The sequence below is a fragment of the Strigops habroptila genome, chromosome 1 (genome assembly GCF_004027225.2).
Source record: "Strigops habroptila isolate Jane chromosome 1, bStrHab1.2.pri, whole genome shotgun sequence".
Taxonomy (NCBI): Eukaryota; Metazoa; Chordata; class Aves; order Psittaciformes; family Psittacidae; genus Strigops; species Strigops habroptila.
The window spans coordinates 20,101,805-20,120,906 of NC_044277.2; the positions used below are offsets into that span (position 1 = coordinate 20,101,805).

The 19,102-nt window shown below is 35.3% G+C and overlaps 1 protein-coding gene across 18 annotated transcripts in view; it reads right to left on the bottom strand.

Moving 5' to 3' along the window:
* Positions 1 to 19,102, bottom strand: part of RIMS2 (regulating synaptic membrane exocytosis 2) — a 451,752-nt gene that overhangs the window by 206,667 nt on the left and 225,983 nt on the right. For 10 of the 18 annotated variants that reach the window (XM_030495423.1, XM_030495280.1, XM_030495298.1 and 7 more), the window contains 4 exons: positions 8,823 to 9,031; positions 7,344 to 7,463; positions 5,460 to 5,559; positions 4,526 to 4,649 (listed from right to left, as the gene is read on the bottom strand). In XM_030495423.1, the coding sequence (XP_030351283.1) occupies positions 4,526 to 4,649; positions 5,460 to 5,559; positions 7,344 to 7,463; positions 8,823 to 9,031 (553 nt within the window). Of the gene's footprint in view, positions 1 to 4,525; positions 4,650 to 5,459; positions 5,560 to 7,343; positions 7,464 to 8,822; positions 9,032 to 9,147; positions 9,216 to 19,102 lie in introns of all 18 variants that reach the window. The other 8 variants (XM_030495413.1, XM_030495336.1, XM_030495434.1 and 5 more) reach the window with 1 other exon arrangement.

A 19,102-nucleotide genomic window follows, 5' to 3' on the forward strand; every position in this document is an offset into this window, starting at 1 on the left:
GTCTTACCTTTTCCATGACTAAATAAAATGTGCAAGTTCATTTGGCAAAATTGCATACTTGCATATACATGAGATGTTTCGACACCTGTATTAAATCATGTGTACAACTATGTAATTCTAAAGCACTCAGCTGCAATGACTAAGTAACTCATTACGCCCACCCACCTCCCAAAGGAACATTCTTCCTATGAGAGGCAAACAGTACTGTATGCTAATAAAAACTATCAATATGTTAATAAATACTTTCAGAGGTATTTGAGCAAAATCGAGCAAAAGGAAGAGCTTCAGCTCTGGATCACAGCAAGAACAATATTTAAAATCATGATGTGTGTGGTTCAGTGGAGTTGGTTTCTTCAAGTTTGCACTGGGTGCCAGGGCCCAGATGCTGGCAGCGGCGGCTGTGGAGTGGCCTCTGTGAAGGGAGGCTGGGGCTGCTCCGTGCTGCACACAGCCCAGTACAGCCGGCTCCAATGGACCCACTGCAGGGAATGACTGAGCCCATCAGTAAAGGTGGTGTTGCCTCTGTGATAACATATTCACGAAAGGGTTAAAAAAAGAGTTGTGCAGCAGCTGTGAGAGAGTAGAGTGGGAAAAAATAAAACCATGAAAGAAACATCCCTGCAGACACCAAGGTCAGAGAAGAAGGAGGGGGAAAATGACTGACTGCAAGCCCCGTGCCCCATTCCCCTGCACTCCTTGGTGGAGCAGGGAGGTAGAAGCGCCAGGAAGAAAGGAGTGAATTTGAGCCTGGAAAGAAGGGAGGTAAAGGGAAGGCAGGTTTAGTTTTGTTTTATTTCTCACTATCCTATTCTCTTATTAACTCCTAATAAATTAAATTAATCTTCCCCAAGTCGAGTCTGTTTTGCCCATGCTGGTAGTTGCTGAGTGATCTCCTCATCCTTATCTTGACCCATGAGCTTTCCTGTCTTATTTTCTCCCCCTGTCCTGCTGAGGAGGAGAAAGGAAAGAGTGGCTGGGTGGGCCAGTCAAGGTCAAACTACCAGAAAGGTATATGAAAAGGAAGAAGTTAAAAATGCTTCCTATGATATCTACTGTTTCATACAATGGGGAAAAAAAAAAAAAAAAAAAAGAAAGAAAAGCATCTGTATTATATATAAATAAAACTTATCTAGTTCGTTTTTGATATACTGTTTCTAAACATTTTTCAAAACTGGCTAGAAAGTTAGCTGTACTAAGCAGATTGAGGAACCTTTCCAAGAGAATTGATGCATAGCATCCAATAACTCAAACGAATCAGAAAGCATCAGTAAGCAAAACTTGTCAGAAAATTACAACAGTTATTGAAGAAGTAAATATTAATTTGCATATTTGATGCATGCAGAATTTATAAAGGGACCCAGTACTTGCCTATTACCTTACTCAGAAATATGCTCCTTGACCTAACTTCTAATTTCAGAAAACTATTTCTATTGTGTGAATTTGAGAAGAAAACCTTGAAAATACGGATCATTGTGAACAAATTGAATATGAACTTTCTATAGATAGCTGAAACAGTAAACCTGAAGGCTTTGAACACTATAATTTATGTTCCTAAAGCATGCATACCCCAGTACTTCATGGTAGTATGACTGGTATTTCTTACAAGGAACTACCACTGAGATAAACAGGTGTAGGAGAAGCAGAAGAAATTTTAGGCATCTCTTCACTTTTTAAGACATGTTCCATTGCAAGCAGATTGTATCATTCCTTCCAATTCAAAACAGTAGTAACTATGAAAATAACATGCATTTTAAAATTATTTCTGAAAATTAGAAAAGCAGAAAATAGGTAAGTTCCTGTGTATAAGAGACAGCCAGTTCACACAGAGTAACAACTTGGCCATCAAGTTTTATTTTAAGATGGAAAAAGGGATAAATTGCAAGCCAAAATGGTATGATAATTTCTCTTAAGGAGCTTTCCATTTTATCTTCCTTTATCAGCTCAGCTAGTCATAGCAGTCAGCCCATAACGAAATGAAGAACTAATTAAGAACTAACTAACTAAGAACTAATCATGTTTACTGAAATTTGGTTTTGTATTCAGAGTATCAGGATGTGACAATAGGTTCACTTTGTCAACTAAGTTAATTGCCAGTAGCTGTCAGAAGATTTCTGGCATGAGTTAGCATGTTGCTATGCAACCATTGAGAGACTCTCTTTATAAGTAATAGGATATTTCTCAATGCAAAAGTGAAATCCTTCAAGTGGGCATCAATTATTCTAGTTGAAATAATTACCACCCCTGACATCTGGTAAATCTGAACTTTCAATGATTTAAAGACACTGAAACTTTATTCCCTGGGGCAGAACACAAACCTATGGTGTTATATTTCCTTGGGCAAGCATAAGGTATTAATTTCTATAGTCCACTTAATTATGACCTGAAATCTAAACTGAGAAGATACTACAGAATTTCCAGTTCATCAGCTCAAATATCACTTAAAAAAAAAAAAAAAAACCAACAAAAAACCAACAACCTGAAGTTATGTCAATATCAAAATCCAAAGAGTTACATACATCTAACAAGAATCTAAAACCTTACCAACTTGCAGAAAGCATTCTTCACTGAGACTACGGTTATAAACCCATTTAGATTTGTAACTTGCTTTTTGGAGGTGAAAACCCTCTCTTACATCTACTGCAAAAAGGCACTGTGAATAAAGTACACAGAAAAACTTGTTTAGCCCTGATCTGGTTCAGTTCTTCAGACTACGTGGCAAGCAGTTAATACTGAAGAAGGCATCTTGAGAGCCCACTTCACTTTCTTTAAGGAATTTTAGATGAGCTGCTCTAGTGACAGCAAGTGGAGCACATGGTAACATAACAGAAGACATGATGATAAGGAAGGTAAGCAACAGACAGCAAATATAAAAACACAAGAAAGAATACAGGAGGTTTGCACATTGAAAAAAATGCAGAAGGAGAAAATAAATTGAATATTTTCAAGACGTGAGCAGTTCCTTGAAACTTCTGCTATAAACTTCTATTTGAGAGAAACCATGAAAGATCTTACACCTTATGAAATGAATTTGAAACCTCTTTTTCTGAGACAATATTCTTCTAGTAATGTAGTCTGTCCTTTAGCATTACCATTACACCTATATACCTAACTTCCAAGTTATGCAGAGGTTTTTAATGATAGGACAGACGATACAGGCTGTACACTAAAGGGGTTGTGATTCAATATGTATGTAGGAGATAACCTCTCATCTCACTGACAAGATAAAGCAGGTTTTGTCATTATCAAGTTTGTTTAAAATTTTCAAACCAAATTAAGTTCCTACACATTAAGTTCTGGATGTGTCGAACATGTTAAGTATCTATTATAGCTGAACCAACAAATATCCTCACTGAAATTCTGTCCTCATATTATATAGTTCTAGAATTTTTATACTTCTTAATTTTTAGTTGTAATATTGCCAATGCTTTCTCGTAAAAAGGTAAGATAATTGCGTGCATCTAATAAATATATTTATTGTGTGCATCTAATAAATATATTTATTAATATATAATCATAGAATCATAGAACAGCCCAGGTTCTAAGGGATCTTGAAAGACCATCTTGGTCCAACCTCACATGGAAAAGGAAGCCTAGATGATATTACCTAGCACCCTGTCCAGTTGTGCCATATACATCATAACAAATTCGGTGGGGGAAAAGAGAAAATTCTTAACAACTGTAAGCATCTTCAAATTCAGTGATAAGCATCCCCCTCTTCACAGCCCTGGTGTGATCAGCTATGGAACTTCCAATGGAGAAGTAAAAAATGGATGGATGTGGCTGCAGGCTGTAGGAACTTGGAAGAAAAAGAACAGATGAAGAAGGGGAAGTATTCACAGTCTAATATAACAAAGCAACTATTGCTAAGCAAGATTTTGAGAAATAGGTCTGAAAGTTAAGAAAACGGGGCAATGTAAAGCACCAAAGAAAAAGTCCTGCAGAGTGCTAGCTATTTATTCAGATATGTTCTGTATTATATAACCTGCAATAATTTCATAGATTTCATAGATGAAGATGGTGAGAACGTGGATTCAAGAATTTCCAAAGCATATTGATTCTGTCATTAGCATACTGTATTTTGTGCAAATTCTACATTGCATACTCTCAATAAATTGAGTTCAGCACCAGTTCATAGACTAAACATACATAATTTTATATATATTATATAAAAATGGGAATGGAGATATAAAAATCTAGGGTCAAGAATTGCAACAATAAAGAGCATAACAATATCAGAGCAAATGTTGGCTTGATCACCAAATAAACAACCTCAGAAAGGAACTTATTTTTGACCATATTGGCAGACAATGCCTGGAACTTTCTTAGAGAACACAGAATTTCACACCAGCTCTTTTTAATTACTGTTATGATCTATGATTCTAGCTATGCTTTTGGTTTACAGAATTTTGCACACAGTTTTACTGTTTACATTTTTTTATAAATCTGTTTGATATGCTTTGCCCTAAAAGTGAAATTTAGCAACATTTTTATCATATTTAATACAAAAACTTATAAAATTACTTACCCTATTGGTCTTGAAACAACAAGCTCTACTTGTGGCTCAGGTTTGGATTCTAAAATGATGTTATACACCTCCTCAAAGGTGGCTCCTTGTAGTAGCCTTCCATTCCATTCTAATACTTCATCACCTATAATTTCAGTAATAACACTCTTCTTAGGAAGTCTGCTGTGCACTGTACTAACAATGACAATTTAGGCCATTCTACTCACAAGTTTTCTGAACTGTGAAACCTGTTTTGTAGACAAGTCTGGAGTCCTTTATACAGGAAAATCCTGAGTATAAAAGGTTTTCAGCAGCTCAGCTTCAAATACGTAAAGTTCAGTGAAACAATACCACTAGTAGGTGATGTTATTGAGTGAGTGCCTGTTGAGTAAGATATAGCTCTTACTCACTTTGGCAGCTGTGGTTTACTAAAATCCCAACATGCTCCTTAGGAAATGCAGCTCTCTAAAACAGCACATCTCATCAACTTACTATTTTGAAGATCCTTTTAACTCTACAAGTTAAATATTTAAAGTTCAGCTAGTTCTTATGTTAATAGTTAATATTTCTGACACTTTCTCCAATCTAGTAATTCATGGTTTGCATGTTGAGATAGAAGCAGTTTCTTAGTTGAGCTCGTTCTGCTCACACAATTGTGATAGCTTAGTTTGCTCTAAATAAAATATGGACCACAAAACTACTGGACAAAACATTAGTGGAATATTATTTTCGGTATAAAAACATGACTAAAAATGCTAAAATATGATTCTGAACAATGTGAGAATTTATCTATTTGACAAAAGAAGTAATGTCAATAATCTAGTAACTAAATGTCAGGTTGAATTCTGCAGTAGCTCATCATACATTTTCAACACAATTTCATAGCTAATTAAACTCACTCGTTATCACCTTCAGAAAAGCAACTCAGCAGTATAGAACTATAGTAGATACATACCTGGTCTAAGATGCCCTACTGTATCAGCTAAGCTTCCTTTTTTAACTTTGGTGATAAACGCGCAGAGTCGACCTGATTCAGTCATCTTTCCTCCTACTACCTGTTTCAAAGAGGAAGTATTTTCATAGAATGAAAATTACTTTAAATTACTTCAATATTCTGGCAACAGAAAGAAGAATTGAGTTATTTTCTTGGTTTTCAGGTAGCCCAGGCTACATATAAACTTGAAAAAACCCCACCACAGAATATTGGCTATGACAAGTTATGTTTCTATCTATTCTGGCTACTTGCGTAATTTAAACACAATGCAAATGCAGAACGCTAAAGCTTTTAGACTTACCAAATATATGTATAGTATTTCTTTATTATAAATTACTACCCAAAAAAAGTAAGCTGTTGGTTATGAAACTGCTTACTTCAATACTTTTAAACTAAGAACAGATATACTATAATGTAACCAAACTTATGATGTTCACACCAAGCATTGAACACCTCAGTGAATCAAATTCACATTGGCTGCAAGTCAGATGAAAATACTTGTCATACTGAAGATTCCTCTAGAGGAAACTTCAACAGATTTGACCTTAAAATTTATCTTAGAATCAGGAGATTCACATATCAGAATCCATTATAACTGCATAGTATTCAAAATCTTAAGAGTTTCTTAACAGCCTTCATATTGCAATTTTAAATTTGTAATACTAAATCCAGCTTAGGTTACTTTTAGTAATGCAAATATTTGAAAATTTAGGTCAGGAATAACTGCTGAAAATCACTCTCTTCAGATGTCTATTGAGATTAAAAAGTAGTTCATGAATGTCACTGAAGAGTTCAACTTTTTAAGAGAAGATTTTAGAGTTTTAAATATAGAAGTTTAAACAAAAAGTATTTTGTAGTGGAACTATTAGTCTTTTCTCTTGCATTTTCAGACATCATGACAATTACACGCATTCCAAGAGTGATGCTCAAGAGGCTTCTTCACTGACCTCAAAATAAAATCATTTGTCAATTAAATAAAAAAAATTCCAAAGCATGTTAGTATAAGTAACTACCTTTATTTAATCCCTATTTAGTATGAATAGATCTGAATCTGTGTACCCAAAGTGAAGTCAGTGTTATCCTAAATAGAGAATAGAGAATTAATCAAACTTCTTAATAATTTCTCACAACAAGGATGTTGATTCAAAATAAATACATGCTTATTTCTTTTACTGTGTATAATTCATTCTCATTCTTGTGCTAGTATTGCTGGAACTACAAACGATATCATACAAAAATGAGATCAAGATATGAGCTAGAAATAACTTCATAATATTCAAAGAGTACTGCATCATGAAAAAGATGCAAACACATTACTTTGTGATAATATACAATAAATATTAAAACATTTTCGGTCTTATGTATTTAAAATGTAGCAAATCAAACAATCGGGGGGAGGGAAGGGAACTTTCTGGCTTTAGGCTCTTCCACTGGTAGACTCTGCTCTAGATTGAAATGTCATTGGATTCCAGATGTCCCCCCGATCCTAAAATGAGATAATTTATTTTTTACATTTCTTCCCTCTTTTGGGTAACAGAAGTTATACCTTGGTGCAATGCTCAATACTGAAAAAAGCAGGCAGGGCTTGGCTTGCCCAGCAAGGATACAATAAGTACCTTGCAGAGCAGACATTCTCAGCAAACTTGTGGAAACATGTCTAATCTGTCAGTCAGAAGAATACAAATTTTCGAGCTTTTCAGGGACCCTGTAAAATGACTCTTGTTAATTGATTATAAAATGTCCCTATATTGTAATTTTGAGAATGATAAGACATTATAGATATCAGTTTGCCTAACCTGCATAATATGAGAATATTTTTGTTATAGAGGTAGCTAGTTTACCAACCTTTAATCCAAGCATTGCTCCCGAGTCTCTAGGCACACTTCCATCTTTTAGCCGTTTATTTAACAAAATCCGACCAATGAGACGGTCTCCGTCTTTGGATGGTTGCCAAGTTACTGGATGCTATCATATGGTGTTAATGGAAAATACAGTGAACACGATTTCAAAGAAAAATATTTCAGTAATACTTTTTATTTCTTGATATATTTCACAAATGCCATGAAAGTATTATGATTACACTAACATTTAATGCAATAATAGAATGACAGAAAACTGTGCCGGAAGAGACGTATTTGGATATCTAGTCCATTACAGTTTATGTCTAATAGTTAATAACTATCTATTTTACTAAATCCAATTTCTAAATATCTAGAATTATCTTTGCATCTTGATTATGCAGATATAAAGAGCTATACATAGTTACCTACATACAATGGAAATCACACCTTCACACAGACAAAAACAGCTGTAGAGGACTAGTGTAAGAGTAATACTGATAAAGTTTAACTTAAAACAGAAAATTGATATAAAACATTTCTTCTTTTTCCACTATTCCAAACATGACAGTTTGCTCTAAGATACACACATGCTTTCAGTGTTTTACTTTCTCTCAGTAGTAGTATATTAAAAATTATAGAATACTTTAACAGATATAGTCATTACTCTATGTAAACGTATTGTTTCTTTCTTGGAATAATTACTTCACATATAAAGCATAGTTGCAGTGAATGTTACTATTCCATTACTATGGAACATGGGCACAGTTTTACTTGTATATTGGCATAACTAATAAAATTTTAACATTTTGTTTTGTGTAATCATAGCACTTTTTCACAGAAAAATACTATTTCATGCTCTATTTCATGCAAAATTAGCAGGCACAGACAAATCTGCTCCTGTTACAACTAGTAACTCTAAAAAGATTTATCATAATCTCCACCAAACAGAAAGCAAAAATAAAAAAATACCAAAGCAGATGGCAAAGCCTTTAATTCTGCACAATGCTGCACAAAAATGGCATGGCAACAAAACAAAAGAACAACCATGACAGTGAAAGGGAAAAAAGAAAAACAACTTTTCTGGGCAGAGAGACCCAATTTTCTCCCTTTTTCGCCTGGGGTTTAAACTATTCATTTAATTTCAGCCCCAGGAGTTTGAACATAGTAGGTCAAATAAGCCAATCAGTAGAATCCTTATTTTTGATCGCTTTATACTTCAAGGTAATACCATGATATGCTATTATGCAACCATAAGAACAATGGTTCTCCTTTATGCTTGTCAATTTTTTTCTTAGGCTGCCAAGCAGTAAAAGCTGCAACATGCAGAGACTTTTCATTTGTTTTTCTTTTCTGCACCTTAAGAAATGCTACATTGTCTCTAGAAACACCTTATCTTTTATTTTATGCACTATTTTAATGAGTGACAAAGAGCAAACAAAGACCAAATGAGCAGGTTAAAATGCAGGCTCCATAATCTCAGTACCTTCTCGCTATGGCTATGTTCCTCGTTTAGAGTTGTGCTACTACACGTATCTACCCCAGAGTCTTTTATCTGAGGCTCAGACCATTCCAAGTCCTCTTCCAAAGAGTGGCCGCCAAAGCACACCATTTTCTTTTGCCTCTCGGATAAGGTGTTAGAATCCGACAAAACTGCCTGCTCACTAGTTTTTCTTTTTCCCCTTTGACTGTCCCCTATAGGTGTGGGATAAAAAAAAGGATACAAAAAAGAAAACATGCAAAGGTGTAAATAAAACAAAGGAAATATGAAATGTAAAGGAAACTAAATGGTAAGGCTCCACATGTCTCACCAAAGACATTGGGGATGCCTCACTGCTATGCCAAGCCGTATGGTCCAACCAGTTGTAATCCATGTCTCCTGCGAGAATCAGACAGACAAGATAGTGCAGTAAAAGAGAGGTGAAAGAAAGGACAGAAAAAGATACAGTAAAATTGTAAAGACTTCTGATTATCCTATCTAATTCAGAACCTCTGCTACCAGGACTTGCAAAGTGCTTCCAAGAAAAAGTTAAGACTTCAACAGCAGAGTATATGGAATATGAAATCCAGTGAGGAAGGAGGTATATTTTTGTCTATGTGTGCATGAAATTATGTACAGTGTAAAGTATCACTGCTTCACCATTTTTAACTGTTCGTATAAAATTGCTTACAGTAAATTAAATTAAAAAGCAACTTGTGTTGTATTTCTAACAGAATTTTCAGAAAGGAAAGCATTTGAATATGGAATTATTTTTCATCATAATCTAAAGAAAGAGTTTTGCCTTAAGGAACCTGTTTCTTTGCTTTTCTAACACAAACTAATATTTATTCTAATCACTTCAAAAAAATACTTAAAACAATGGCGCTCTATTCAGCTGTACAGTAGGTGATGTTTTAAGGAAGGTTAAATGAACTGTTAAATATGATATATCGATAACAATAACAAATATAGAAAGTTTTTATAATAAAAAGCCTACTAACTTTGCTTGAAATTCCCAGAAAAATGTCTTCTGGTTAAATATCAGGAAGAATATTAGTAAGTACAGGTACCTTATAAGTGGGAATACATCTATATAGGTTTGATGAAATATATATACAGATTTTATGGAATCAGAATTTGACCTGTATGGCAGACACATGGTAGGAAGAAAGGTTTAAAAAACAGTTTTAAAGAAAAGGTCTAAATTAATGCTGCTGCCCATACAGAATGAGTCATGTATTTTAATAAAATATTCTTTTTAATGTAGGTACTTTAAATTGTAAATTACACCCACACATTTTGTACTATTATATTTCTCTCTCTCCTTTCTTTTCCTCGCCATTGTTACTACATGTTACATGAAAAATATTTTGTTACTACATGCTACATAATATTTTGATACTATTGAATGCAGGGAAAAATGTTGACTCTTCTATAGCATTTCATGACTAAAAGAACACTAAACCAAAGTAGTTCTTCCCTTTTTATTACAGACCACTAACAACATTTTTCTATTTCCATTACTTCAGATCCTTCTTTGACATTGCTCAACCTATTCCTCTGGAACTACATCAATAAGTTGGTGAAATACAACTAGTAGGTCTAACACTTGCCTAGAAAACTTTAAGGAGGACATGAAGATACAGCCCCATAAAACTAAGCTACAAAAACCTATGACATGCTTTAGAAAAGTAAAATATAATCTCCTCAGAGAGATATTATGTACAATGAGAAACATGATCTTTTTTCACTTGTTTTCTCCTAATATATATACTTGCATATCATATACAGAAAGAAAAAACAAAAAACACAATAATTTTCATTTTAAGGAAGGAAACATACAGAATAATGGGTTTCTTTTAGAAAAGACACTTTGAACTTAGTCTTTTACATCTTGCAGGCACCTTGTAGCATATTAAATATTCTTTGATTTCATAAAAAGTGGTAAAGGGACTTAACATTATTTTGAAGCTTTAATTCATTCATATTTTCTAAGTAACAAATAGGCCTGCTGTAAATGTATTAACTATGTTTCTTGATTCTCGAAAGAAGATAACATTTTAAAATGGGAATTCTCACCAAAACTGCTTTCTCATAATCCTTAACATCTTGACTATATCACAGATAAAAGTGTGGCTATCCTGATAAAGGGAAAAGAAGTATTCTTCTGAAAGCTAATAACATTTTGAAAGAGGTACCTCTGCCATGGAATTTCCAGTGATGTCTTACCTCTGCCTCCAAAGACACTGTTTCAGGGGAACTGAGTGAAATTATCAGTGAGCTCACGAAGATCTAACCTTTACTGCATAAATACACATTTGGAGATATCCAGAAGATAGTAATAGTTCTAGTCTACATATCGCCTGGTTTAAAAATCCTGGTTTTAAAATTTATTTAAAAATGGATCTTAAGTGAGGAAAACTCATCTCATTACAGTAATGATGACTTCTCAGCTCTAATTGCATGAACTAAAGGCACATGAGCCCATACTGTTTTTTCTTAGCAGTTATTTCCTGTGTCAACTGGTGTACCAAAACCAAAGTTTGACTAAAAAACTTGTGATTTTGTTCCGTATAATTTGGTATCTAATTCTAGAAGCAAAGCACTGAAATAAAATGGGCTTTCTAGGCACAACAGTTAAAACTGATCATTCTCACTAATACTGATTCCTGACTATCTCTAGGTGTATACTTTTATTGAAGTGGCTATATTTACATGTAGACATCTACCATTAGGAAAATCTACCACTGCAAATTACTGGTCATTTTTTAAGGTTTTAAAATTCTCAGCAAGAACCACGTCTATCACTTATAACCCAAAAGAAGCCACCAGAAAGGAATCCAGGAGTATAGCTGTATGTCCTTGCTGTTCCACAATGAACATAGCATTTTATCTGTACTTTAGGAAACCCATCATGACTTTGACAGCATTTCTATTCATGCCTTTTCCATATCAATTATACATTTTTGTATGAGTTTGTCGAGATCAAGGATTCCCATCAAAATATACTTTCACCTGTGTGTCTACATTGAAAATAACTTCTTAAAAATAGGAAAATAAGTTATTGAAAAGTTGAGGCCCCTGAGATGTTCTGACCATATACACACATTCCCAATGCAGCTGTGCATATACCCAGTCACCAAAAACTGCTCCCATCTTCACTTGCTACTTGCATATCCAGAATACCAGCATATACGCATACCCTCAAAGACAGAAATTATATTAGCTTAATAGTAACTTACTTTACAGTACAGCTGTGCTGCACATATATACGTTCATCCTATAGGTGTTTATATGAGCAAACGTTGAGCAGTGGTGGGCTCTAACGGTTTTTAAAAACTTCCCATTATGCAGTAAAAATAAAATACATCGGCTATTTGTTTATTTGCTTGGACATAGGTTATTGGACAACAGTGAACAATGTGCTGCCGTGGCAAAAAAATGCAACAGGATGCTGGGTTACACCAACAAGAGCACCACCAGCAGAGGTAAAGAAATTATCATTCCACTCTAGTCAGCATTTGCCAGGCCACGCTTGGAATACTGTGCTCAGTTTTAGTCCACATTATACAAAAAAGATGTGGACAGGCTGGAGAACATCCAGAGAAGGGCCATAAGGGCCACAAAGATGATCAAACGACTGGAAGCCTGCTGCACAAAAAAAGGCTGAGAGAGCTGGGTTTGTTCAGCCTAGAGAAAAGAAGGCTTAGAGAAGACTCTGTCACCGCGTTCCAGTATTTCAAGGGTGGCTACAAAGAAAGAGACTCCGTTTTTACAAGGAGTTACATGGAAAAGATAAGGGGTAATGGGTACAAGTTACTGCTGGGGAGATTCCAATCGGACATAAGAGGAAAACTTTTCACAATGAGCTATCAGCCACTGGAATAATCTCCCTAGGGAATTGATGGGTTTCCCCACTGTTGGACAATGTTAAAGATTCAGCTGGACAGAGTGCTGGGATATCTAGTCTCGGTCATGCTTTGCCTAGAAAGGTTGGACCAGATGATCCTTGAGGTCCCTTCCAACCTGGTATTCTATGATTCTATGATACTATTTTCCTATTATAGAACTCCCAATTTCTCTCTACTTTCAGGGGGTAAGGTAGGAACTTTTTACATGCTGTTAGAGAAATTTTACAGCCAATTCTGAAATAACTGAATCCAGAGACCTCTAATTTTTCTTCTCAAACTTGGGATATTTATAGTACAGATCTGTACATCTGAATTAATCAGTCTCTGTTCATTTTACAGTCAGTGAAGGGAAACAGAACTTTTTAAGGTGCGGTTTATTTGACCTGTTTTAGATGTGTACTTCCATGTGAAATAAATCATACCTTCACCACACCCAAAACGCCTTACTTCTCCTCCACTGCTTATAAAGGAGGTCTCAGTGTCTTATTCATAGGATCAGAGAATCATTCAGATTTTTCATGAGGAGGATCCTACTACCTTAAATTACTATTTTGACCTAGCCTCAACTATTTGTTTACATATCCAAGAAAATACCAAAATTATCACAGAAAGGACTCAGGACTCGTCAAGCCTCATGGAAGGCAAATCTAGTGGACTGATTTTATACGGTTAGAAATATCAAATGTTTCTTTTGATATGTCATATACTCTCTTTTTCACTCTTCACCTTTGCAGTGATTTTGGAGACTAAAAGGATCTCTTGACCCGTTTCTGTGTTAAGTTTTTAAACATAGGTCCCAGGCTCATCTGCTGGTGCAACTGATTTCTGCTTACTAAAAAGGTTTCCAAGAGGCCTCTCACCCATGTATTACTATATTGTGCATCCACATACTATGTGTCCAAGATTAGACACATTTATCCCAGTATACCTGAGGCATTAGCACATAGAAATTACTTACATCCTAAAAGATCCTGTTATTTTGCAGCACCTGTTATTTTTATCAAATGGAAAGCCCTAAACCTAAACCTGCATGAAGGAACACATGCAAAGTTGAGCCTCTTGCCTCATCAAAGCACTCCCACTTCTTCCTCTACTATTTTCCTCTCTCCTTTTCAGTCAAGATGTAGAAATTTGACTTTGTTTTTAACCTAATTGTGTCTCACAGTAAATACTATTAAAATTATAAGATAATAGGCAACATCTCCACCCAAAGACTGATTTGTTCTTATCTCTATTCTTTTTTCCATTAAAATACATAGCTATAACTTTCAAATAAATTGACATAGAAACTATTATAAAGCCCTCGTAGATCATCGAGATTTTTGTCCTTAACACTGCTTTGTCATCTAAATGACAGGCCTAAATACTAGAAAAGTTATTTAAATGCAATAAAACTATTATTAGTTAAATAGTTAAACTTGTAAAAATATACCTAGGATGACTGCCTGGAAGCCCTGTACCACCTTACATTTCTGTGAGATGTGTAATGCTTAGAATACCCACACTTTTTTGACGTACAATGAATGACCTGACAAAATTACTGGACATAAATTTTTCAGTGCAAGTTCTATAAACATTAAAAGCTTGACTGGGTAGATTATTTGTGAAATCTTGTAAAATTAAGATTAATACATGTAAGACAGAGTTCTTTCTTTGTTTTCCTACGATAAAAATTGTTAAAACATAATCTTTCTGTAATAAAATCACTGTACTTTTCATTCTGACTACCAGAGAATGCACTTGCTGGTCTCTTAGGTATTTCTCTTCTATAATAGCAGATGCTTTATTATTGAGAATATATGCATTTAGAGTGTGCAGAAGAAATGACTCAGGAAAAAATGTCGCCTCTTGATAAATTATATAAGCTATAATATCAAAGCCATCTTTCATGGAAAAAGGAACTAATATATAATAAGCAAGATACAATCTTAGCTAATCTCGTTATAACAGCATTCAGATGCCTCATGAATTCAGGAGTGCAGCTGCATACAAGAAAGGACATATGTGAGGTGAGGTCTGCTCTTATTAATGTCAGTGAGCTCTATGGACATACCAGGTTGGGAGAAAAATCACATCAGTGACCTAGCCTTTCTATATAAATGGTGTTAAACTGAAACCTTTGTAAGCTTACTGATGTTTAGTATGTTTTGCTCATTTTCATTAGCCAAAACCAAATAGGCAGAGAAAAAATTTTTGCTTCTTCATCCAGGAACCCACAGCAACAGCAACTTCCTGTAGCAATGGGAACCTTGAATAACAGCATCTAGTTAAAAGAATTCCAGTCAGTTTCCATTCCTATTATATTTAATGTTTGAATATGGGGGGTTTTTTGCTTCTTAGAACAGCTTTCCCCCATAGAAATATGGCAATTAAGTGTCTTTTAAAAGGCATTAAGGAAGTTCAATCTAACCTATATAGTATGTGTCTACTTTTTCTTAAGTGTTGTCCAAGTTCCCAGTCATGTCCAAAACCATTTATCTTCCAAACAGTATCGACATAAGATGCTCAATCGAATTTGCTATTCTACACATTCAGAGGCATTTGGGACGTTCTAAGCTGCCCAAAACCTTCATATAGGATATATGGATGACCCACACCCTTTCTAAGACAGGACCTATCTAAACTGGAAAGTTCTTCCTTTAATAAATTAAACACATCATCTTGCTTTGAACCAAGTAAAACTAATTTTTTTCCCCAAATTCAAATCTCCCTGCCAAAAAGGACAGGTCATATAACTTTAAATTCTTAAAGCTGTGGAGTCTATCTGACTACTTACTGCATGCCGAATACATACTACATACTGACTACAGGAGCCAATGCTTGTGCATACATGCCATTACTCAAAATTACGAATTATTTAGCCATGCAATTGAGTGAGTATATTCCTCCTCCAAGCTGATTTTCAGCATAAGGCTATAGTGAACAGAGCACATCCAATGCCACTTGATCCTCCCTCCTCTTAACTGCAAGGCCCCCAGTAAAAAGTGGAAAGTGGACTGCAGCTACTGAAGAACTTTCATTTAAGTAGGTTATTTTCTGTGTTTGCAATTCTTTCCATCTACACTGCCACACACTGGGTTACTCCAAAGAGGAGCTACACAGCCAGAATTGCCTGGAGGTGATAATATGAGTGCTTAAACAATTGTTTTTTGCAATTCCTGTCAGCTCTGAACATTTCAGGGACATGCTAGCATTTGGTGCAGCGACAAATGCAAAGTTGCCTGGAACATGTAAAGCACAGAAATATTTTTCAGGATAGTCACTAATGCAGTTTGAGCACTGATGGCAAAAGGAAGCTTCTTCTTGTAGGTCTTATAACAGGCTTTGAAACTTCCTACCATGCATTTCAACATTTCTTGTTTGGAAGTACTTATTCCTCTGGATTTCACAGCTTTCAACATGGAACATGTCTTAAGGATCTGGTCCTACAAAAACAAAAAGAGAAGCTGTTCTTTATGTAAAGGATATGACTACAGTCTTTACTTTTTATATATGAAATATAGAAAAATGCACTAACTAGGAGAAAAAAAAGTATCAAACTTCATTAGTGATAAGGAAACTGTAGACCAAACTGGTGTTTGCACTTAGCCCTGACAATGTAAATTAGTGGCGGCCAGGCCAAGAGCTCTACTCAAAGGCCTCAAGAGCCTTACTGCTAAGGGTTGGGAAGTCTTGGAGCAACCAGATAAATAAACGCAAAAGACGTAGGAGATCTTTTGTTAGATCTCCTAGAAAGCAGGCCTTGACCCACTTGTGAGATTCAATGCTGCAGTTCTTAAGAGAAATCAAAGACTAAGTAGTGCAATCACACTTCTGCACCGGAAATTGACAGTCACAAGCACTGATAAAATCACTATGCACAATTCATCAGAGACTTCTGATCTGGAGCATAGAGAATTACCAGATATTATAATAAGTAAAATGGCGCCCTTTACCTGAGAAGTAGAGACACACAGAATTCATCTCAGATAGTTATAGATTTCTATGTCTAAAGCATTTACTCTTCGCTATATTCATCTGACTTATTTTATACATCCACTTTAAGGCTGACATGAATTGTACTCAAGAACTGCCTGTTTTTCTACAACAACTGCAAAAGAAATAAAGATGATTAGCTTTGGTGTAGATGCCTAGTTTGTGGGTGTCTACATTTAGTCAAATGGAATCCTAGCCCTGATATATAGATCTGCAGATTTATAGGACCACTACATATGGGTCTAAGAGTGATTTTGTATGATCTTGCATAACTGTCCTTGTTAATGGTGAACATCCATAAGCCCTTGAAGTTCTTATGGCCAAGAAAAACATAAAAAAGAAGCTACACAGTTGGAAGCAGATTCTGAACAGCAGACTGCTGCATCCCATAAAGCAGGTGAGAGAATAAACTGCAGAGGAGAGGGGCACATGACAATGCATACCAATGTGCCAAGAATGATGACATGGAGAGCACGTGGGCATTGATTGACTAGAGGTACCGCTACCAAAGAAACTTCTCTGGTCTACATGGGTCAATCACTAAGAATTAAAAAAAAAAAAAAAAAAAAAAAAAAAAAAAAGGGGGGAAATCAAGAGATTTTTAAGTTATACTACTTAGGGGAAGATGTTATTAACATTGGCCCTGGTCTACCCTCAAAAAATACGTAGCCTTGTTTTCAACTATTAGTAGTACTGATGAACAGAAATTATATTACTCTTAATGGAAAGAATTATCTAATGTAAAGGATGAAAGGGTTTCAGCATGACTATTTTGCTCTGGCTGTCTTTCTGAAACTGAAAATTAACATCACTATTGATAGAAGAATATTTACTGGAAGTATTCTCTTAAGTATGTTTTGTTGGAAAGATTTTAATTACAGGAATGACATTCTTCAAAATTATATTTTCTAAAACAAAATTAGGCTTAGTCTACTAGCCAAACATAATTTGATAAATGCCTTTCCTTGGAATAAATTGAAAGCATATCAATATGGCAAAAAGATTGTATGACAAATTGTCAACTTCCTGTAGAAAGTTACTGCATATTAAACCAAAAGGTTGGAGCTAAAAAAAAAAATGAAAGAAAAAAAGAAATACCATAATGTCTTAATGGATGTCAACACTCACCAGACTCCCACTGGAAGAGATGCTTCCAGTCACAACACAGTGAACATCCTACATGATCTCATACACTTACATCCATGACCCTCACATGACACCTGGAGTGTGACTGTATAAGTCACACCATAGCCTCTGTCTTTTTATCCAGTACACAAACTCACACTCTGGGCTATTACCAAGAAAATGGACTGGTACTTTTAAGAAATCATGGGAAACAGACAGACATTTTACACTGAGGACCTTGTCCACCATTGCCAGTTGATACTAATATTCAAGTTTCTCAGATTTGCACACCTTTGTCATGTGTTCCCCGCAACTCTCTTTTTATTAAGATCAGTGAAAACTGGAACTAATTAAGCATGATATCCTATCAATTTCTCTCTTGTGCAAATGTCTTTAAAACTTTGTCTTAGGAAGAAGTTTATTCCAAATTACACTTTTGACCCTACTCCTGGCATTTTCACTTTTCCTCTTCTTCCTTCTGTCCTCTTCTCTCCGTAGGAAGTTTTGAGCCTAGGCCTGGAAAAAGAAATTCCTTCTGCAGAACACAAAGGAAAACACACTTTGGAAAGCATAGGTAAGATAGATAGTATTTCTGGATCATGCCCAGTAGTAAATAATCAAAGCAATTTACTACTTTTTTATGATTATTCTAAATAGTCCAGTCCCTTCTTACAGAATATGCCTTTTTCTTTTTTCTTCCCTATTCATATCCACAAAGACCATACAAACGTTTATGTGCTGACCTCACACATCTTCCTCGCTTATCTGCCATTACCATGATCCCTCCACCCTAATATTCCAACTGACAGCTTCATTGCAAGTTCTTTACCATCTCAAGTTTGGAACTAATACCAGGAATATCAGCTTGCCTCCTCTTGAATGAGAGACCCATTTCAAGAGGAAACAACTATTCATAATGCAGGGGAGAAAAAACCTATTAATGCCATCAAAGAATTCTGTATCTGGTCCTTGTTTCAGCAGCTCAGTCTTCTCTAACACTGTGATGATATCCCCATAAACTAAAAGCAGATAGCCTAGTCAGGTGTCCTGAATGAGCCTACCTCTCTTCTCAGTCTAGTCTACTGAAAGTTAACAAGCTCTTGGATATAATGTACAGGAATTAACTGTTATCTGGAAGGCAAAAAAAGATCCTATGTTTCCCAAATTGCTGGTTCAGAAAAAATAAGTCACCTTGGAAAGTAACTACTAAGGAAGCACAGTTCTGTCATACAAGCATACAAGATGCAATGGTTCTATGATATGTTGGAGCTGCTG